Here is a 23,821-nt window from a genome sequence, read left to right as displayed (position 1 = left end):
CTTATTGCCATCTCAGCGTATTGTTTGTATTGGAGCTGATCCAGATACAACAAAAATAAGGGCAAAACTTCCTCCCAAAAGAATTCAAGTCCTAGGACATCAGGTTGTACACCTTCTTTCCAGGAAAAAAGTACAAGCAAGAACAGTCCTGAAAGTCTTGGGGACCATGGCAGCAGCAATAAACTTAGTTCCATTAGCACACCTGCATATGATAATTCTGCAGTGGCTACTATTCACTCAGTGGTCCTCGCAGGAGATACCCATGTCCCACTAAATTTTGATAATGGAATTTTGCAGGAAAGACCTTCACTGGTGGCTTCACTCTGCTCATGTGACAATAGGTCGACCCTTTGTTCTTCCACAGCCATTAGCCACAGTAACCACGGATGCTTCTCAGATAGGGTAGGGGGGGCATTATCTGGGAAGGACAGTCCCAGGCATTTGGCTGAATCAGGAGGCCCATTTGCACATCAGTGTCCTAGAGATAAGAGCAGTGCTTTTAGCACTGCAAGCATTTCAGGACTCTCTTCTGCTGGGAACTATTGCATTACAGACAGATAACATGTCAGTTGTTTGGTACATAAACAAACAAGGAGGAAACAGGTACTACCCCCATTGTTGAGAGGCCCTGAGAGTATGGCAGTGGATGACCTCCTCCCAGTGCTTTCTGATAGCAGCACACATCCCGGGTAAATCCAACATGATAGCAGACAAACTCAGCAGAGTGATCCTGATGCCTCACAAGTGGTCCCTAAAACAAGAAGTGGCAGAGATGATTTTCCACAAATGGGGCCAGCCTTGCTGCATCTTTTTTTTTTCACATCCATGAATGCCAAATGCAGCTATTTTGCCCTAATCCCCCTTCTGGGGGAGTCACCAAGGGATGCACTTGTACACGATTGGCTCTCAGGTCTGCTCTACGCCTTCCCCCCTTTTCCGTTGATACCCAAAGTTCTTCAGAAAGCCAGCTATTTGGGAAGGAATTTAATATTGTCGCACCATACTGGCCTCATCAAATCTGGTTCCCCTTCCTTTGGCCTCATCTCCAAGAGGAGCCATGGATTTTGGACCCAGTTCTGGACCTTCCGACTCATGTGTCATGGATGCTCCATCCCTCTCTTCAAATCCTCAAACTGACAGCATGGCTGCTCCAATTCCAAACATAGCCAGGCTCCCTAACCTTTCCCTGTCAGTGAAACATGTCTTGCTGTTATCTCATAAGGCTTCTACGAAGAAATTATACATGAGCAAATGGAAAATATTTTCTTCCTGGGCCTTAAATAACTGCATTGATCCCTTTTCTGCCCCTATAGCTTCCATTCTTGAATTTTTGACAAAGCTATTTATTGAAGGTGCAGCTGCAGCTACTATTCGAGTTCAGTTAGCAGCAATATCTAATTTTCATACAAGTGAATCGGGGCCAAATCTGATGTCCCACAAAGTATGCAAAGCTTTTCTTAAGGGCACTATTTTATTAAGACCACTCCAGCACCATGGGATCTAAACTTTGTCTTGTCCCATTTGATTCTTCCCCCTTTTGAACCTGCATCATCCTGTGATCTAACGTTTTTGACATGGAAGACAATTCTCTTGATAGCCATTACTTCTGCTAGAAGAGTTTCAGAGCTACAAGCATTATCTATAAAGTCCCCCTACATGCTTTTCCACATAGACAGAGTATCTATTCAAACTAACCCATCCTTTCTACCCAAAATATGCTCAGAATCTAATTTGAACCAATCCATAGAACTACCAGTCTTTTTCCACCATCTGTGGCAGCAAGGCAAAATATATGCTACACCAACTAAATGTATATAGACAATTACGTTTCTAACTACATAGGGCAAAGGACTTCAGAAAATCTGACCAATTATTTGTATCATTTTCAGACTCTAAGAAAGGTGCTCCTGTATCTAAAGTCACACTTTTGAAATAGCTGTCTGATTGTATTACCATTACCTACAAATATCAGAACAAATACCTCACTTATAAAGTCAAAGGCCATTCTACAAGAGCCATAGCAACCTATTCTGCCTTTCGAGCTAGACTACCAATCAACACCATTTGTGATGCAGCAACATGGGTAAGGCCTCATATCTTTACCACTCATTACAAAGTGGATTTGGCCTTCAGGAAGAGGGCCTCTTTTGGGTCCACTGTTTTGAAGAATATTCTCCTGTGAGCCACCCAAGAAATATGGTGCTAGGGACGCTGTCCCAACCAGTGAAGAATGAAGGTGAGACAGGACATCATCACATAAAGAATTTATGTACTCGCCATAATGTTCCATGTGTGTTGTCCATCTCACCTTCATTTTTATATCCCGCCCTCATTTCCCCCAGCCTTCGGCTCCTGGAGGACTGAACGGTTACATTTGGCAAGTAATGTTCTCTGACCTCCTTCATTGTTCTATCCTCAGCTCTGACTCGCCCATCTTCTATAGCTCGAGAGCTGTTTACTGGCTCGAGGCTACCCCTTATCCCAGAATGCCCATTGTCAGCTACCTAGATCTCGTTTGCCACTTCAGCTGCGAGGTTGCTGCATTACTGGCTCAGGCTTAGTATAGATTTTTCTATTATTATATTTGTTGTTTATTGTTAAAAATGTTGTCAAGTTTTTGTCTATATATTACTTTTATCGCTTCTTGTGTGTTGTAGCTTTGTTGGCCGTCTCTCCATAACTCGCAGGCCTTCTATCTCCCCTGAACTCGTTTAAATTAGAGAGTTCTCCCCCCCCCCTTAGGACAGCTGTTTAAATTAGAGGCTCTCCTTCTGTCCTTTAACTGTAAAAAAAAAAAAAAAAAAGACTATTTGTTTCTTAGTTTTGTAGTATAGCTTTTTCTTATTGTTGTTGTGGTTGTTGTTAGTAAAAATGTCTAAAGATACCAAAGTATCTGGCTTCAAAAAGTGTGACTCATGCTGTCAGAAAATGTCTCTGACAGATGGGCACACTAGTTGTGTGTATTGTTTGGGTGCTGTTCACCTGCAGGACTTATGTTCTATATGTCACGCTTTTAGTCCAAGGGTCCTGCAGGAGCTTAAAAACAAATTAATCCTTCGGGGATTATTGAAGCTTCAGGATTCTCCGGCTAAAAGTACTCAGCCAGCGAAATCCCCTAAGTCTGTCAAGCCATCAGCTCCACCTTTGGAGTTGACTCCTTTACTTGACCTACCAAGTATGTCGGTACTGCTGGCACTGACAAGACAACTCCTCCGTCGGCTCCAAGTGCTATTTCGGAGCTGTCTCGGAGCCATAAGAAACTGAGGTCTCCGTCCTTGGAGTCCATCCACTCAGCACCTCAGTCACCTTTGTTACAGAGTGAACGTAGCCATCATTCTTCCCACTCCTCTCGATCCTCTAGATTATCAGATCATGATGTGGAGAGAGTAGTAAGTAGGTTGCTTAAGTCACAAGCACTGGCAAAAATTCTGTCCAGCCTATCTCATCAGGTATCAACTCCAACCGCCTCTATTTCTGTTGCTCCTCCGACTACATTTAGCTCGGAGCCAGAGACCATGGATCCTCAGGTAGTAGAACCGTCAGCACCTATCATTTTCTCTCCTTTGGTTCTGACGTCGGCTCCGATTACCTCGATTATACCTTCCATCAAGGGATTTGGGCGCCGAGGCCCTCTCGTCGGCTCCGAGAGGGGGAGTGACATCGGACCCTTGTCCAACCTCATTCTCCCCCTCGTAGCTTCAGCGCAGGTGAGCTCGGCTCCAACATTGGTCTCAGAGCTGTCACCTTCAACAAGGAGAAAGACTCCTGTTTCTTTGGAGCCGGAGCTTTCTCTGCCTAGAGGTCGGGATGCCTTCGAGGTCATGTGGAGTGTGCTGTCCCCCGAAACAACTCCACTGCCAGCTCCATCGGCTCCTCCCCCAGTGGTGTCTGTTCCAACTTCTACTCCTCCTCCAGACCCCAAGTGTAGGGAACCTATGCCCCAGGACACCCCATTGGGTGATCCCTCTTCTTCCGAAGCCTCCCCTGATCACTCGGAAGAGCCTCCCTGGATGAAGAAGTGCAAGAGGAAGCACATAGACTCCCCTGAGTCTGTCACTTCAGATACAGACATGGATGAATCAGAAGGGTCCTCAAGGTCCCCCTCTGAAGATGTTTCCTTTTCGGACATCCTTGAAATGCTTAGACAGAGGAGGGACTGGACTTCTCTAGCCCCTACCAAGGATGAGTCTGTATACGTGGATGCAGTTGGTTCCCAACCTTCCCCCTCTTGGGTATCTCCTCCTTTCGATCCACTCAAGTCTGTAGTGGCTCGAAAGGCTTTGTCAGCTCCAGATTCTGTGGAACCTACTCCGAGGAGACCAAACAAATTTATTACAGCCCCCCAGGACAAACAATTCCCCTCCAAAGGTGTTCCCATTGATGCCATGGTGGTAGCAACAGCCACCAAGAAAGAGTTAGCAGAAACCTCTTCATCTGTTCATCCTCCGAGCAAAGAGTCTCGGACGATGGACAGATATGGAAAGCGAATGTTTGCTTCAGCAACCTTTTCAATGCGGTCCCTGAACTATCTATGCCATTTTACATGTCTTCAAAGGGATTGCCTGAAAGAGCTTGGAGATACCCTTCAAGATCCTACAGCTGAGGGAGCACCAGCCAAAGTAGCTTCTCAGCTTGTGACTCTTAATTCCATAGTCAACCCCTCCATGAGGCTGATTTCCTATGCAGCCGATGGAGCGAGCCGAGCCGCAGGGACAGGTGTGGCTCTCAGGAGACATACTTGGATGCAGCTGTGTCAGTTTGCGGAACCCTTTCGTGTGTCCTTCACCAATACTCCCTTTGATGGCTCCTTTCTCTTTGGGTCTCAGGTGAAAGACACGTGACCAGGTGTGAGCAGGAAGGCAAGACTCTCTCTGCCATGGGAGTCCATTTTTCCACTCCTTCCCAACCTTATCCCATGGGTCAGAAGAGCGGAAAGATGTGGTTCCGAAAATCCTGGGGACCCTTGCCTGACACACGTGGTGATTTTTCCCCCAGGGGCAGAGGGGGAAACAACAATAACAGACGCCCTCGTGGCAGAGGGGGACCACAAAACCATGTTGACAAAGAAACCTTCTCTGCCAAGCCCTTCCAGCATCCCTTAAGGGTTGCCTGACTGCTCACCTCTGGAGGCAGTCGGGGGAAGACTTTCACTGTAACCAAAAGCCTGGCAAAATATAACAAGAGACAGATGGGTGCTATCCATCATATCCGGAGGTTACAAAATTCCCTTCCATCAATCCCACATAGAATCAAAAAAGCCCATCCCAGATGTCCCACCCAATCTAAGGGATCAAGCAGACACAGAAGTTTCAAGACTGCTAGAAAAAAGAGCCATTCAAGAAGTCCCCGCAGACCAACTAGTATCCGGAACTTACTCAATATTCTTTTTAGTACCAAAAAAGACAGGGGACTGGAGACAAATACTGGATCTGAGCAGATTGAACAAATCTGTACAAAAAGAAAAGTTCTGGATGGTGACACTGCAGTCCATTTTCCCCTTTCTGGGTCAGGACAATTAGATGTGCTTGATAGATCTTCAGGACGCATACTACCCTGTCAAGATGGAAAGACGCTCCAGGAGATTTCTTCGCTTCCGGGTAGGGGCCAGTCATTACCAGTTCAGAGCTCTGCCCTTTGGTCTCACCTCAGCCCCCAGGGTGTTCACCAAGTGTATGGCAGTAGTCACGGCTCACCTGAGGCATCAAGGATTCCAGGTGTTTCCCTATCTAGATGACTGGCTCCTGAGTGCTACCACCAGGTGTCAACTCTTAGAGGCATGGGATTATACAATCACATCATGCACTCAACTAGGCATTACAGTAAATTTCGAAAAATCTGCCTTGTTGCCCTTTCAGTCTATCACATACATAGGGGCAGAATTAAACACAAAAGAAATGTTTGCAAGATTACCACAGGAAAGAGTTTCCACTATTCTTCAACAAGTGTTAATTCTAATGCAGAGCAAAAGGGTTCAAGTCAGACATGTCCTCCAAGCTCTAGGTTCCATGGCAGCTGCCATTCTTCTTGTCCCATTAACACATTTCCACATGAGAATCCTTCAGTGGCTTCTTTTCACGCAGTGGTCTTTCCAGGAACTACCCATGTCTCACATGATCCTGATCACAGAAACATGCAAAAGGCACCTTTCTTGGTGGATGGTCTCCCCACTAGTAATTCAGGGCAGACCTTTCATACACCCCCCTCCGGTAGCCACAGTGACCACGGACGCCTCCTTGATAGTGTGGGGGGGGGATCTAGGCAGGACCATCCAAGGCACTTGGCAACCTCACGAGTACCATCTGCATGTCAATGTCCTATAAATGAGAGCGATTCTCCTAGCGTTGCAAGCCCTTCAAGACTCTCTTCCTTCCGGGACCATTGCAATCCTAACGGACAACATGTCAGTGGTGTGGTACATCAACAAACAGGGCGGGACCAGGTCTTACCCCTTGTGTCAAGAAGCACTCAGACTGTGGCAATGGGTGATTTCCTCCCAACGTTTTCTGATAGCAACGCACATCCCTGGGAAATCCAACGTCATAGCGGACAGGCTCAGCAGAGTTATCCTCATGCCTCACGAGTGGTCTCTGAATCAGGAAGTTGCGGATCTTATCTTCCGCAAATGGGGACAGCCTTGCTGTGACCTATTTGCCACTCCTCTCAACAACAAATGCAGCAGCTACTTCTCCCTACTTCCTCTTCCAGGTCATATACCCAGAGATGCTCTAGTCCACGATTGGCCTCAGGGACTCCTTTATGCTTTCCCCCCTTTTCCCGTAATTCCAAGACTCGTACAGAAAGCAAAATCGTTGGGTTGCAAAATGATCCTCATTGCCCCATATTGGCCTCGACAGATATAGTTCCCATTCCTACACCTCCACCTTCTGAATCAACCGTAGATTCTTGACCCAGTTCCAGATCTTCTGATTCATCAGTCGGGCGGGTTGCACCAATCCCTTCAAACTCTCCAGCTCACAACTTGGCTACTCCACTTCAGGCTTTCCAATATCTCCCCAGCAGTCCGTGATATTATTGTTTCCTCACATAAGTCTACTATGAGGAAAACATATGCTAGTAAATGGAAACAAGTTTTCTTACTGGGCAGAATCTAGAAATTTGGATCCTTTTTCAGCCTCAGTCCATGAAATTCTTGAATTTCTAGCACAACTCTTTCAGGCTGGTGCGGCTTCCGCTACTATTAGAGTACAACTAGCTGCCATTTCTAATTTTCATATCGGTATGTTTAATTCTAGCATAATGTCTCATAAGCTCTGTAAGGCCTTTATGAGAGGAACATCTCTTCTTAGTCCCCCAGTTAGAGATCCTCCTCCTCCTTGGGATCTCAATTTAGTTTTAGCTTCCTTAATTTTGCCTCCCTTTGAACCGGCAGCATCGTGTTCCTTAAAATTTCTTTATTGGAAGACACCTTTTCTGGTTGCTATCACTTCAGCTAGACGTGTCTCAGAACTTCAAGCACTATGTGTTCATCCTCCTTACCTGGTGTTTCACAAGGACAGAGTTTCTCTGAGGACCAATCCATCCTTTATTCCTAAAGTCTGCTCAGAGAACAATTTAAATCAATCCATAGATCTCCCAGTTTTCTTTCCTAGTCACAGCAACAAGGCAGAATACAAGCTCCACCAATTGGATGTTCACAGACAATTGCGTTTTTACCTCCATAGAACTAAGAAACTAAGAAAGTCAGACCAGTTATTTCTTTCTTATGCTTTCAACAAACAAGGCCTTCCAGTTTCTAAGGTGACCTTATCCAGATGGTTATCTGATACTGTTGCCTTTATTTATCAGTTATGAAATAAAGATCTACCAGCTAAACCATTCCACTAGAGCATTAGCCACCTCTGTGGCCTTTCAGTCTAGGCTGCCCGTAGACTCAATCTGTGCAGCTGCCACTTGGGCAAACCCTCACACTTTTATCTCTCATTACAAGGTGGATATGGTCTCCTGGAGCAGAGCTTCCTTTGGTTCTACTGTTCTGAAGAGTCTGTTCCAATGAGCCAACCAGGATTTTAGGTGCTAAGGACGCTGTCCCAAACAGCAAGAATGAAGGCGAGATGGACAACTTAACATAAAGAAGTTATGTATCTACCATAACGTTCCATGTTAGTTGTCTTCATCTCACCTTCCTTCTTCCGTCCCCCCCTCCTTCCCCCTTCCTAGAGGATTGAGAGGAGTTCCTTTTTTGTTTTCACTGGCTGAGTATCTTTTATTACTTCACTTGCCAGGTAGTTTATGACTATTTCCTTGTTTAGGTGTATTGGATAACTAGTTTTTAGGTAACTGGTTACTCTACTTATGTCTAGTGTGCTCTATCACAAACGAGATCTGCATAGCTGATGCTGGGCATTCTGGGATAAGGGGTAGCCTTGAACCAGTAAACAGCTCTCGAGCTATAGAAGATGGCCAAGTTGGAGCCGAGGATCGGCTACGAACCCAGACAGCAAGAAGGAAGGCGAGATGAAGACAACTAACATGGAACGTTATGGTAGGTACATAACTTCTTTTTCTCTGACCTTCTTCATTGCTCTATAAGTTTTTGGATAGTTTTATTGTTACCTATTGTTATATCAGCAAACAAGATCTGGGGAGCTTTCCTAGGACATGATGGGATAGGGATACAGGCATGAGCTAGTGGAAGACCTTGAGCTTTTGTATAAGGCCGAATCGGAACTGAGGGTCGGTTCCAAACCCAACCAGTAAAGAATGAAGGCGAGATAGACAACACACATGGAACGTTATGGTGAGTACATAACTTCTTTTTTTCTCTCTATAATATTGTAACTTCCCACAATTTGTCTGTTTTGTTATATTGTACTGTATCGTATTGTAATTTCTGTAAATTCTTTAAATTCTTGTAAAATACTGTGCAATCATAATGTGTTTGTGGAGCTTTTCTCCCCGGGCCTCCGCTGAAAATGGGCTCCTGTCCCAGTTGGACCTTCCCGGTCAACAAATGTCAATAAATAAATAAATAAGTCTCAATTCCCTGTCCATTTGTAAAAGCTGCATTTGACTAGGGTCAGAGATGTACTCTATTTCACATGAATGGAAAGGCCTGTTACATAGTAGGGGTTGATTCTGAGACATGTACCTGTCCCCCAATATATTCTATTTGTGTTGCAATCTAGGTTCACGTTCTTCAGACAGATGTTGCTAATGCTGGTAGACTTGTGGATGTGAAGCAAGTTCATCAGTACAGGTCAGATGCTGACTTGTATGCCAAGCATAGATCACCTCTGAGTAGTCTGTAAGAGACTGAGTATAGGGATAAGGGTCTGAGGTGGTCTGCATGTTCCAAGTGGTTTACACCTTGTATTCTTTTTGTGAGGAACCTCTGTGGACATTCCAGTGGTTTCAGATGCTTAGTGAGGTACATACTGAAGGGAGCATGCCGAGTACCGGAGGATAATGATGTAACTGGACCTGGATTATGTACTCTTGCTTTTAAAATGTGCATTATAGAATGATTTCCTCAAAGCAGCTTGTCGTGGTCAAAGCCCATGGCATTGTTCCCAAGATGCTAACCACTGGGTCAGTTCTTAGAGATGTATTGTCTATGTGGTAATTCCCAGGGGTGGCTGCCTTACCAAAGGATGATATTATACATTTGTTTGCGTGCAGTTTTAGACCATGGTTCTTATAACACGTATTAGTGTGCAACAAGCCTTTTTGGTGGATGTTTGTATCCTTGGGGGATTCTATAATTGCACCGAAATTTGCAGACATCTGCAAACTTGGTCAGTCAGAGGCCTTTATGTTAGCTTTGACTTCAGGGAATAACTTTTGTAATCCTCCATTTGTTGGACATGAAATCAGTTTGGAGACTAAGGCTGAACAGTGATGTTAGATGGCTGGATAGACCATGTATCGTACTATTTATTAGGCACATACCGATATTATTAGGATCCATAAATGTGGTATATTTTACCTTAGAGAATACATTGAGGACTTGTTCACTAGTGATGGCTGGTGGAGCTGTAGTCAAGGGTATCTCTTGGGGGGGGGGTCACTGGATGGGACAACATGGTGAAGTTGTAGTTAAAGTTTTCAACCAGTAGATTTGCTATATCTTCTGGTTCTGTATAAGTGGCATTTGCAGTCAGTTGGCACACTGTTGAGTATTACCTTAGAGATTGCAGAAATAACTGAAGAAGGCCTTATGGTTGTCTTCTGCCTGGAGACTATCTTTACCTCAAATTTAGCTTTAGTAGACTTGATAAGACACATGAGTTGCTTATTTATTTTGATGAGGGGGTTTCTTCCCTTGCTGATTATTACCCCTCCTGGATTTGGCCATGGTCTTCAACAATTTATGTAGCTTGATGATTGTAGAATTTCATCAAGGTGACTTATTCTTTGATGTGGTATTATGCTTACTTTCTGTGGGGACTGCTGTCTTATAGACATGATAGTACATGTTGGTATAGGGTTTTGGGTAACATTTGCATGTAGGCAATGGAGTTCATGCTGTTTGGAGGGTTTGAAATTTTGCCAGAGAATCAGTCAAGTAATAGGAGGTTATCTTTAGAGTAGTTCCTAAACATTTCTAGGTTAGATGGAGTTATATTTTTTAGTTTAATTTCACAGGAGACCTCTTTATGGTCCAACCTGACAAGTGAGGACAATACAGTCAGGAGGGTAGAAAGTTCCCCCAAAGTTAGTGAGGATCAGGTCAAGAATGTTGTCACCCCTAGTGGATGTGTAGTCTAGTTGGTCCAGAGCATTTGTGCTAACAAAGTCCAAAAATCTCTGGGCCTCCTTATTGGCAGATGTGAATGTTTCCCGATATGTAATGGGTTAGTTGAAGTCACCAACGACTATTGTGTTTAGTTCAGGGGTGGGTGACTCCAGTAAGTTTTGGTCTGTGGTATGGGTATCCCGAGTCACTGACAGGGATCTATAGTTAGCAATAATATAATATGGGAAGAGTTGTAGTTTTTGATAAAAATATAGATCCTTTCTGTGCCATATCTGATCTGTATGTGTAGAAGGTGTTATAGCCTTGCACTGCTGGGGTGCTTGCTGTGGTTTTAAGCCATGTCTATGTAACTACAGAGATGACTACATTTTCCACGGTAAGTAGAGCTGGGGGGGGGGGGGCTGTTGGGACTCCTGGAATTGAGCAGTAATACCTTCAGGTTGTTTTGTGTTAGTTTTGCTATGTTGGAAGGTTTATCAGGTTGTCATTTCCTAGAAAAGGCACTGTGTGGATGGACAAAGTTTGAACCAATATTTGGAAGCCAGGGAAAGAAAGTTGCAGGCCATCTTTGGCAAAGCAGAGTGGTCCGTCAACCATATCTGACAAATATTGCACCCTCTTTGAATGACACCAACAACTAAACCATTGTTAAAGTCGGTTATCTTCTCCTCATATAACAGCATCATACGCAGAGAAGGTTGAGTGCTGTTCATTGCTAGGCTGTTAGCAGCCTGGGACAATAGTCCATGAGCTCCATCGTGTCTGTTTTCATCTAGTCCATAGAGGTGCATCTCTGGTCATTTACACACACATGAGCAATGACTGAGTCATACTGGTATTTGTGGTTCAGTGTCCAAAGTGTGTGTGTGTGTGTGTGTGTGTGTGTGTGTGTGTGTGTGTGTGTGTGTGTGTGTGTGTGTGTGTGTGTGATCTGATGGATCCTGGTCCCTGATAAGCAGCTGAAAGTGACCCTCTTCTTGCTCAGCCTGGTGAGTGGAACAGCTGTTTCTGTCATGATGGACTTACTTATGACTAGAACATTAGATTTTGAGGATGTTAGCCTTGTAGGCTTATAAGGTGGGATACCTTGCGATGAAGCTGCATGCATCTTGTTGGATGTTGATTTCGTGGAGTGTTTTGGATGCTGCTAAGGAGCCCCATTGTTATAGTTGCATCTAGGAAGTCTTTGAGGTTTGAGTCGTTTGCTTTTTAGAGATTCAACATATGTCAGCCTATGTGCTAGGTCATCAGTGAGGGTGGTAGATAGAATGTGGTGCTTTCTGTAACTGACAACCTGTTTGGTTCCTGTATTGACTGTGTGTAAGAGTCTTGCTTCTATTGACAATGTATAATTACATCTCTTCCGCACTTCATTTGATTGTTTAATAATTAGATGATTGTCAGTGAACATGAGACGATTGCCACATTATCTCAGGATGCCCATTTCCACAATGCTGGCTGTAGAGACAGGAAGAAAGTGTTTATCCATAGTTCCTGATGTTTACTCACAGGGAAGTGCTCACCAGTCAATGTGGTAATTAGGAGTTGTCTAAGGCTGGTTTATTATAGAGAAAGTTTGATTCTGAGTGCCTGCATAAATACAGGGCACTGCTAACCACTACTGTATGACGCTGAGCATAGTGCAAATGCAGAGGTTTTATACAAGAACTAAAAATGACTAAAAAGGAAGATAAGTCTACTGGCCAATCGCAAAAATCACACAAAGTTTTCCTAAGGAATTCCCAAGTTCAGAAGTGACCTGGCTACTCTCTGCTGCTGCTGCCATAGTGCAGATCTAAACTTTCTTATTGTAAAATCAGTTGAAGATAATCTGAAAGTGCAGGAAATACAGTAAACAAACAAACAAAGAAAAAAATAGCAGCAATCACTCATAACTGTGATGCCAAAAAGTGCAGAAAGAAGCAACTAATACACTTAAATATAGCAGCATCTTAAATTGTGCACAAGTGCAGAAACACAAAAAGTATTGCAGAAATGTAACAGCAACACCCCTAAAATAGTACAGTTCAACAATGTACAGTACTTATATGGGAGGGATGGCATTGGTTTATAGCAGAAACCCAAACAACAAAAAGCCAGCACCAACAATCAGCATCCAAGTTCCTCCTTTCATTAAAATAACATTATAACACAAAGCAAACAGACCAGTTTTGGTTAGCAAGCCTTTATCAGTGTGTGATAATTCCAGTGAAACCTCGGAATTCAAAGGTGTGGAAGCCAAGCATTTGGAAGCTCTGTATATGTTACTCAAGAGCCACACAAACCCTACTTTATACAGGCACTAAAATGACTACATAAGCAAAATAGACCTAACCTTTCTAATTGTAAAATTACTTAAAGAAGCCCAAAGTGCAAGAAATATAGTAACAAAAGAAAATGGCAATCACTCAAAATTAGGATACCAGAAAACGACAGCTAATGCAGTTAAAAACAGCAGCATCTTAAATTGTGTTCAGGTGCAGAAACACAAAGCATATTACCTATTATTATCTAATAAGTCACTTTGTTAAATAAGCCAGACCAAAACAAGTTCTGGATGCCATAAGGAGCTATGGGTATTAATTCAAAATCTTCAAAAAAGGTGCTGTAGGCTTGAATGAGTTAAAAGTAATCCAGTTTTAAGTCATTATGCCTTTATGATATTTAATACATCATAACTGCAAGTCCTTTAGACTGATGCATAGGTTATGAGTAAGTGACCGTTGCAAGATTTTGAATGTTAAATGCTTTTTCTAAGATACTGCTGCTAGCAAGAAAAAACAAGTTCATTTATTCTTCATAGTGGAATACAGCTGTTGGACCTCTTCTGTGCAATGTGGTATATTCATTGTCTCTTCTAGAGAGTTTCACCTTTCATCCATTTTAAATATTACTTTTATAAACTAAGAATGGTGCTAGAATAACATGTTTTTTGTTAGCAAACATTTTTCTGAAGGCTATAAAGTCTGAAATTCAAATGTGTGGCTTTCTGTAGTGATTTTAATCTTCAGTGATTTGCCAGATGACCACAAATTTTATGAAGAAAAGACCAAAAATATGACGAAATATCTGGACATTCTGCAAAAATCTGGCCAGTAAAGAGCTATGATTAGAACTGAAAAATGATTTTCTGCTCTGAACTTGCCTTACAACCACAATGTCATTCTCAACCATTCCTTGAAATGGCCTGGAAAGAACTATAGGAAGACTCTGCACTTGTGAGAGTTCCTTCTGTTGGAAAGATATTCAGAATATGTGTAGAACTACTTGATTGATGTGATTTTGGAGATTTAGAATTACCCTTTGGATCTATTTTATTTATAGCAATTCTACTGGCAATACATTATTTTGCCTGTCTGACGATGCCTGTGTAAATACTCATAATCTGTGTAGCTTGTGTGGCCAAATTATGTAAATGATTACTGTCACCATCTCTCTTAAAATCATATTTGGTTTTTAATCATTTGGTTTTCTCTCCAGCCAAGATTAAGGCAAAAACATTCCTATCATCAGTAATAGTAATAATAATAATAATAATAACAATAATAATGATTAGTGTTGTTACTATTTTTATTTATGGTGATTTCATCATCATGGTGAACTGAGAGAATCTACATTTTACTGCATTTGTTTCATCGCCCATGCCAGGGAAAACAATGCTCTGATTCTGTATGGTCATAGGCCAGGATTCAAGAATATCCTTACCACTGATGCTAATTGCCCAAAGCTGGGTGGTTATTATGTATGACTAGGAGAAAATGTGACTCAAAGACAGGCATGTCGGGAATGAGAAGGACCTCATTATGAGCTCATTACTGTGTGTTATGAATCGAGTACAAGCACTGTCAGGCCTCACTGTGCTAGTGTTCTCCTTGTGGCCCAAATATTGTATTAGCAAAGGGCAAAGGCACCTCCCTACGCTTACACGTGTGTGCGCGCGCACACACACACACACACACACACACACACACACACACACACACACACACACACACACACACACATACACACACACACACACACACACACACACACACACACACACACACACACACACACACAAACACACATTCAGATGCCCATGCACAAGTTTGCACACTCCCAGTAAATCATACACACTCTCACCCACATCAATTCATCCACAAACAAGCCTTCCACATGAACTTGATCACACTCATGAAAACAACACACACACACACACACACACACACACACACACACACACACACACACACACACACACACACACACACACACACACACACACATATTCAGATGCCCATGCACAAGTTTGCACACTCCCAGTAAATCATACACACTCTCACCCACATCAGTTCATCCGCAAACAAGCCCTTCCACATGAACTTGATCACACTCATGAAAACAACACTCTCACAACACACACACACACACACACACACACACACACACACACACACACACACACACACACACACACACACACACACAAATGCTCTAACACTCCCCATGCCAAATCTTCAGTGAACATGTCAGTACCACAATTATTTCCATAGGGGTGAATGGGTGACCACTGTGTTTTTACGATGATCATTTTTTTCTTACTGGAGTACAACTTTACTCAGCCAAGCAAATTGCAAACCAGACATGTCCAGGGGAGAGGACATGGCTAGTAAACATTAGCCACTCCCCCAAACTGTGACTGTAGCATGCGGGTTCACCTGTGAGACTGCTGTCTACTTTGAGGTCCCACCAAGGAGAAAATCGTAGCAGTAGAGTGGTCTCTGAATCCGAATGACTTTGCACACTGCAGAAACCTTGTGAGCTGAAATTCCTACCTTTCTGAATCCCAGGATTACCACTTTCTGTAGCCACAGGATTTTTAACATGGGGTGTTAATCTTTTGAAAACAAAGTTGTACTGGACCTCTCCTGGACATAACATTGTAAAGTGTTGGCTGAATCCAGTCATGCACACTATATTATTGGTTAAAAACAGCTGTCATCCAAAATTAATCAGAGCAATAAACAAAGGATTTATATGTTTGCACTGAGAAAGGGGTGAGACTCTTGTCACAGTTTTCCAGGATCTGTTTTGCTGGCTGTCATCCTAGGGTTTCTTCAGACCTGGTAACCAGTGAATAGTGACTTTTTATGCACTGTTTTTTGCACAATATTTTAACAGTTTTTTTTTCTTTTTTACTACAGGCCACTTACACATACATGAAAGCTGCCTATCTCAGTATGTTTGGAAAAGACGATCACAAACCTTTTGGAGATGATGAAAATGAACTTTTTAGGTATTTTTATGAAAAGTACTTTACTGAACTACGTAATTTACATGATTTTTATACATCTAGCAATTAGCTTGTTTTTCATTAGAAGTATGTTTTATTAGTTATGAGAATCTATGCATGTGTTTTTTTTCACTGAAAAAAATATTTGATTTTAGAGTGTTTCTGCAGTACTATGAATGTGTCTTGCTTTTTTTATAATTTACTTTGAAAGGTATTTTAGAGTTAAGAAATATGCAAAAAACGAATGTAGAACTACATTCATTGTATTACATGTCTATATTTATTTCCTTGTTGCTTCAGTTGCTCAGAACCTGTGTGCTCTTTTTATTTTCCTCAAGCATGACTGCTTGAGAAGATGCTTCCTTATACTTTTTTATACATTAATATAGCAATGTTTCTGGGCTCAAAATGTCATTTGTGTACAGTATAATATCTCAGTGGAAAAGCAAGACATTTTGTTTTTCTAATGATCATTTTAGAGTGACTTTGGAGTGTGATTATTTGCGTAACAGTTCAGTTAAGCCTTCAAATGGAGAGTGCACAGGAGACTGTATCATGCAAGAATACTTGCAACACCATTTTGTTTGTTTTGTCACTTAAAACCACTGGTATTTAAGTGCATGTACTTGAGTTAGTAGTCTTCAGGCAGTATGAGCCAAGGCAATATGTGTAGAGCTTTTGGGTTTCAGTGAGACATAATAGATCCATATTTCATTGGTACAATCATTGTAGACTTTGATTTTAGCCATAGGATAAGCTTTCCAGTAAGTTTGTACATTCTATAATTAGTGTGACCTATCCAATAGCATAATGTTAGTAGCTCTGTAAAGAACTAGGTTCACAGATTCATAGGCGTTTACTAGGCTAATGATTACAAGGATCTTTTTAAGCCTAGTCATACATCCCAAATCTCTGACAAGTACTGATACCCTTGATAAATGTAAGAAGGGGCTTTGAAGATGAAACATTTCCAATTTACAAGCAGGGGCCTGGGAGATGAACCATTAAAAGGTTGCCTGTATCCATTAGAGACATAGGTGCCAAACCAGGGATGAATTTCCTGTTCCCCATCCAGTTATCCAAGTTGCACTTGAATTGGGTTAGGGAGGAACTTACTCTGCTTCACATGGATGGGGAGCCTGTTCCAGAGATGAGGGTGGTCTCTGGGATACATACCTGTCTCTCCAGCAGGTCCTATTTATATTATAGGCAAGATTTAAGTCTTTAGAATGGGTAATTCTGGTGCTGTTTGTTTTGTGGATATGCAGGAGGTCCATCAGAGTGGGGTCTGACAATGAATGCCCTGTATGTCAGGCATAGTTCTCCCCTCAAAAGCATTTAGGAGACAGAATACAGGGATAGGGCCTTGAGGCAGTCTGCATAGGACTTTTTTACTTATGCCCTGTATTCTTTTAATGAGGAACGTCTGTGGATGTTCCAATTGTTGGATATGCCTGGTTAGATATATACCAAAGAAGGCATTGTACTCAATGATAGGTCTGAAGAATGCCAAATACAGTGGAACAATGACTTCCTTGGACTTAGAAGCCATACCTTTGTTTATAAGTGGCACAACATAGAATGATTTCCTCACTACTGTAGACACATGATGGTCAAAGTCTGGATTACTGTCTATGTGTGTCCCTAAGTCCCTGACTACTGGGTCAACTGTAAGGGGTGTGTTGTCAATGTAATAGTTACCAGGATTGGATGACTTCCCGAAGACTACTATTATGCAATTCTTCTAACATGGAGTTAAGCGCTTTGTCTTCAGACAACAAGAGCAATAAAAAAAAAGGTATAAAAAGTATCTTTGGCGCCAAAACACAAACACCGTTGCTAAGCAACTGTAAACAATACACACAATTAAAAAACATGTAATATTGCTGTTACTTTCTTATTAAAAATCTGTGACATTCTAAAAGACTCCAAGTTATTAAATATTGCTAGCAATCACCAAAATCACACTGTGTGTCATATATTGCAATCAGAAAATACAATGCAATGATTCGAAATGAAATTCACAGCTGTGACATTACGATCTTTCCTATAAGGTGAAGTTCACTGTTAAATCACCTAATTAGTCAAGTTAATCAAACAAACCCATACTGGTTGTGATAAATCATTATTATAAATGCATACTTCCAAAGAAAAATATATGAACACTGTAAATTATTATTTCCTAACTATTGTTTTCTAATCAACAAATAAAAAAAATATACAGTGTAATAAAAATAATACAATTATCGCAGTATGGTATATTAAACCTAGTTATACTACTGATGAAAATATATATATGTAAAATAAATAAAGGAGTAGCTGAAATATAAATAAATATTTAATTTATTTACCTTGCTCAGTGTCAACTATGTCCTGCTTTCTATTTTGGGAAGACGGACAGGAAATTGCGTGAACGGGTGTATGAACACCTGTATGCTATTAAGAAAAATAAAACAGATAATGCACTAGCTAAGCACACTGCTGAAAACCCTAACCATACATTTTTGTTCAGAGCAGTTGACACGATCATACCAGATAGTCGTGATGGTCCTAATCAAGTACTATTAGAAGTTCTTTAACTGTACTGGCAAATACGTTGTTTCGCCAGTGCACCACCGGGACTAAATTAAATTTGTTCCCTTTATCCCATTTTGAAGTTAAGGAGTTTGCGTCGTTAAATAAATGTATTATTTATGGTCAATATAAATCCAAATTGATATACATTCACCAAGTCTTCAAGTATTGAATTATGCTTTGAATATAATACATTACACATTATTACAGTTCAATTATTGCTTGTTTATTAAGTATTTATTAATTATTAAATATTAATTATGAAATATTTATTTATATTTCATCTACTCCTTTATTTATTTTACATATATATATTTTCATCAGTAGTATAACTAGGTTTAATATACCATACTGCGATAATTGTATTATTTTTATTACACTGTATCTTTTTTTTATTTGTTGATTAGAAAACAATAGTTAGGAAATAATAATTTACAGTGTTCATATATTTTTCTTTGGAAGTATGCATTTATAATAATGATTTATCACAACCAGTATGGGTTTGTTTGATTAACTTGACTAATTAGGTGATTTAACAGTGAACTTCACCTTATAGGAAAGATCGTAATGTCACAGCTGTGAATTTCATTCCGAATCATTGCATTGTATTTTCTGATTGCAATATATGACACACAGTGTGATTTTGGTGATTGCTAGCAATATTTAATAACTTGGAGTCTTTTAGAATGTCACAGATTTTTAATAAGAAAGTAACAGCAATATTACATGTTTTTTAATTATGCGTGTATTGTTTACAGTTGCTTAGCAATGGCATTTGTGTTTTGGTGCCAAAGATACTTTTTATACCTTTTTGTTTTATTGCTCTTGTTGTCTGAAGACATCCCACAAATTGTGGGATGAAAAGCGCTTAACTCCATGTTAGCAGAATAAATTGTGTTTCTCTTATAACTGGTTTTTCATGCTGTTTTCGCAACCTGTGGATTATTATTGTTTTACGTTTAGGGTGCTCGCTTCAGTTTGGGCGAATTGCCTTATATTTCATAGTAGCCATTGTCTTTCTGTCCGTTCGTGTTTTATCTCAGTTTATCAGTATTCTTTGTTTATTATGCAATTCTTGATATTTAGCTTTAATCCATAGCTCTGACACCAGTTGTTTGTCTGTGTCAGCCCTTCCTTGAGACATTTGTGTCAGTGTGGGATTCAATGACAGCTCCTAACTTGCAATCATCTGCAAATGTAGTCAGCCAGAGACCATTGATATTGGCCTTAACTTTAGAGAAGTAAATGCCAAAAAGGAGCATTCCAAGGACCGATCCCTGAGGGACTCCATTTGTGACTGGTTTCTTTGTAGAGGGGAACTCCCCATTTCTAACTTCCTGGGTCCTGTCTGTGAGCCAGATGGTTATCCACCAGGTGACATACGGGTTTATACCTATCCTGTTGAATTTGTCGACAATGCTGGAGTGGGGTATTGTGTCAAGTGCCTTGGCCAGATCAAGGTAGGCAGTGTGAACAATTTTTCCCTCATCCATTGCTTTGTTGACCTTCTCAGAAAAGTCCACCAGGTTGACTAGGCATGACCTGCCCTTGAAGAAACTAAACTGGGTTGGGTCCAGTGTCTGGAGGTTTACTATATCACTACTGATCATTTCCATGATAATTCTTTGTATGGTCTTGCATACAAGACTAGTGAGACTTATGTATCTGTAGTTTCCAGGGTCTGTAGATGCCCCACCTTTGTGCAGAGGGATGACGGTTGGTGTTCTCCATTCATGAGGCACAAAACCTGTTTGGAGGCTACAGCTAAATAGCACTTCCAGAGGTCCTGATAGGTCATGTTTCATGCTATTTGGAAAGCATCCAGGGATATTGTTTGGGCTCACTGATGCAGTGTTCTTGGGCTTAGAGAGAATATTAAGGACCTGTTCCCTAGTGATAGCAGAGGGAGTTATATTTGATGGTATTACCTGAGGGAAGGTTGAGGGGGGAAAGGGGTAATGTTGGAGCTGAATTAATCAGCCAGTAGGTTTGCTATATCTTGTGGCTCAGTATAGGTGGCTACATTTACAATGAACTGTGCACACAATTATGTGCTGTCTTTGAGGTTGCAGACATAGCTAAAGAATACCTTGTGGTTGTCCTTGGCCTGGGAGTCCAAATTTACCTCCAGTTTGGCTTTGGTAGATTTTATTTGTCCTCTGAGTTGTTTGTTTAGTTTGATGAGAGTGATTTTATCCTGTTGGGTACTGCACCTCCTAATTTTTGCCATAAATTTCTTCCTTCTGTTATACAGCCTATTGATTTTGTGATTCCACCAGGGTGGCTTGTTTTTTGAGTTAGTTCTGTACTTCTTCCTGGTGTGTACCGCTTCCTGTATGCAGCTATTAACATGTTTGTATAAGGTTTCTGTGAACAGTTCTGCATAGGCAGCAGTATTCTCAGGGTTTATGAGGGCTTGAAATTTTGCCAGGTTATCATTCAGTAGTAGGAAGTTAACCTTAGAGTAGTTCCCGAATATTCCAGATTTAGCTGGAGTCCCAGGTTTTATTTTTACTTCAGAGGAGACCATTTTGTGGTCTGACCATACCAGAGAAGACATTACAGTAGTGGGTGTGCAGCACTCTCCCATATTAGTGAGGGCCAGATCCAGTATGGTTGCTCCCCTGGTTGGTGTATTGACGATCTGTTCCAGGGAGTTTGTGTTTACAAAATCCATCAATCTCTGTGCCTGTACATTTGGTGTTGTATAGGATTCCCAGTTAATTGTCGGGTAATTAATGTTGTTCATGAATACGATATTGGGTGCTGTGGTGAGTGTTTCCAATAAGTTTAAATACATGGTATGTGTTCCCTGAGTTATAGATGGGGACCTGTAGTTTGCAAGGACATGGTATTGGATTTTGCCTGTGGTGATTTGAGCATGGAACAGCTCAAGTGCATTGTCCTGTTTGACCAACCTTGAGGTATATTTATTTCTGATGTAAATCGAGACACCTCCACCTTTAGTTACTGCCTATGTAGTAGCTGGTCTAAATGTGTGGAAGTCATTCTAACCTTGCACTATTGGTGTGCTGTCTGTGGCTTTAAACCATGTGTGAGTGGCCACACAGACTTCAGCATTCTCTAGGGTGTAGAGAGCTTCTAGGGAGTGGAGTTTTTTTGTGTAGACTCCTAGCATTAAACAGTAATATCTTTAGATTTTCTTGGTTTTGATTTGCTGTATCAGAAGTGCTTTCAGTTTGGCATTACCTAATAAAGGCACTATGGGAGAAGACAGTGTTTTAACTAATATTCGAAAGCCTAGAGAGGAGAGGTGCAGACCATCCCTGGAAAAGCAGCATGGTCTGTTTAACCATCTCATTCCATGCTGACAAATATTACACCCCCTTAGAATGACACCAGAAACTAAGACAATTATTAAATTCAGTCATCTTTTGTTTGTACTATGGCATCATCCTTAGAGAAGGTAAAATGCTTCACAATGCTAGGCTCATACCAGCCTGAGACACATATTCCGAGAGCTCCATGATGTCTCTCTTCATATAGTCTGGGGAGGTATGTCTCATGTTATTTACTCCCACATGGGCTATGAATGAGTACTGTGGTGGTGGTGCTGCGGTAGCATTGTCGCCTCACAGTATCACGTTGTCCTGTTCGATTCTCAGCTAGAGTGTCTTCTGTGTGGAGACATGCGTGAATGGGCGTACCTTCGTTGAAGGTTGTGCGTCAGAGCTGGCAACTCAGCACGTAAAAATCGACTGCCAATCATTAGTGGACCGGAGTTCCGCTGTGGCGACCCCTAACCGGGAAAAGCTGAAAGACACAACAACAACAACATGAGCTATGAATGAGTCATACTGGAACCGAAAACCATATCCTTCTGATCTTCCTGCATTAAAGACAAATACTCTGGAACAGGATCCAAGTTCGTATTAGGCAGAGCCCCTCACTGACTCTCTTCAAGAGAAATCTTGATGAGTGGATGGGAGATTGAAAGTTTACCCCAGAGGTCACATCTGTGTCACTGCTAGACAGGGGCACAGTAAACTAATTCAATTATATCAAATGTAAGTAAATTGTTGAGTCTTCCACGAATCACAAAAAGTCCAGTTTTAAATTCCACACGTTTTATTGAAGAAATATAAGGAAACGAGATGAGCGCTTTCGCGTGCTGCCTGCATGCTTCATCAGATCTAACATAGTGAATTATTCAGAGCCTTATATACATAAGTATATGAATCAATTAAATGAAATTAGTCAATTAAACATTAAGCATTCAATGAATGATTCATTCATTTAAAGTGACAAGTGCAAATATCGCTCAACCTGTTTGTTAATAGAATAGAATAAATAAAAGCACATTCAAGAAACATTTAAAAAGCTATAAATATATAAACTTTTAAAATCAGTTCTTCTAATTATACCTATATAAATGAATATACTTGATAAAAATCAAATACATCTGCCAATATATTTACAAATGTAATACCCTCACAAATACATGTATACTTTATATCTAAATTAAAAACATACATTGTAAAAATATATATATATATCAATATTGCATTAATATAGCATGTTAATTATTATAAGCTTTAGTAAACCCACGAGAAATAATGTTAACACAAGAGGAGATCCTACCAACAATCCTCGGAAGGAGTCTACGCAAACTTTGCATTCTGTTCCTATACCGCCTCCTTCGATATCATCAGCAAGCGCTTCTGGTGTGTCTTCACTCACTCATAGCACTACCCCGCCTCTGGTACTTGACGTCATTGATGCGACATCATTTCAGACACCACCACCGAACCAGCTTGCTTTGAACATACAACATGATGAACAGAGACTTGGTGCCATTCAAAAAAAGGGACTTGGCAATTCAAACAATGACCAGCAGTCTTTTCCGTTTCCCATAAAACAGTCCAGGTTCACAAGAGGACGTTCGCACAGCAGGGGACCGAGGAAACGGAAGTACTCGCAAGACCAATATGGACAGGAACGCACGGCTTGGGACTGAATAATTTGGTATTTAATTTTTCTAGTCTTGTCTTGTCTGAATCTGATATTGCTTTATTCAACAAGGGTTTAAGTTTCATACCTTCGCAACCTAGCGAATTAAATGAAACATTTATTGATCTTCGACTATTTGGACGTAAAATAGCTCTGAAAATGTATTTTAAAGATTATGATAATGCAAGTAACAAAACAATGCATTTAAATATGTTTAAACGTAAAAGCACTTTTACCCCTGCTATACCTCCAGCTGTAGAATGTTTCACTAGGTTATGTGAAAG

At 41.1% G+C, this 23,821-nt stretch overlaps 1 protein-coding gene across 1 annotated transcript in view; it reads left to right on the top strand.

Annotated features, from left to right (window-relative positions):
• TTC39A (tetratricopeptide repeat domain 39A) overlaps positions 1-23,821 on the top strand; it is a 2,407,335-nt gene that overhangs the window by 1,887,997 nt on the left and 495,517 nt on the right. Inside the window, exon 13 of the mRNA XM_044086086.1 lies at positions 15,904-15,995. Within this exon, the coding sequence (XP_043942021.1) occupies positions 15,904-15,995 (92 nt within the window). The remainder of the gene's footprint in view (positions 1-15,903; positions 15,996-23,821) is intronic.

The sequence above is a fragment of the Protopterus annectens genome, chromosome 10.part0 (assembly GCF_019279795.1).
Source record: "Protopterus annectens isolate FY-2018-M chromosome 10.part0, PAN1.0, whole genome shotgun sequence".
NCBI classification, from domain to species: domain Eukaryota; kingdom Metazoa; phylum Chordata; order Ceratodontiformes; family Protopteridae; genus Protopterus; species Protopterus annectens.
The sequence above is the reverse complement of the archived record's forward strand: the minus strand, read 5'-3'. Positions and strand labels throughout refer to the sequence as shown.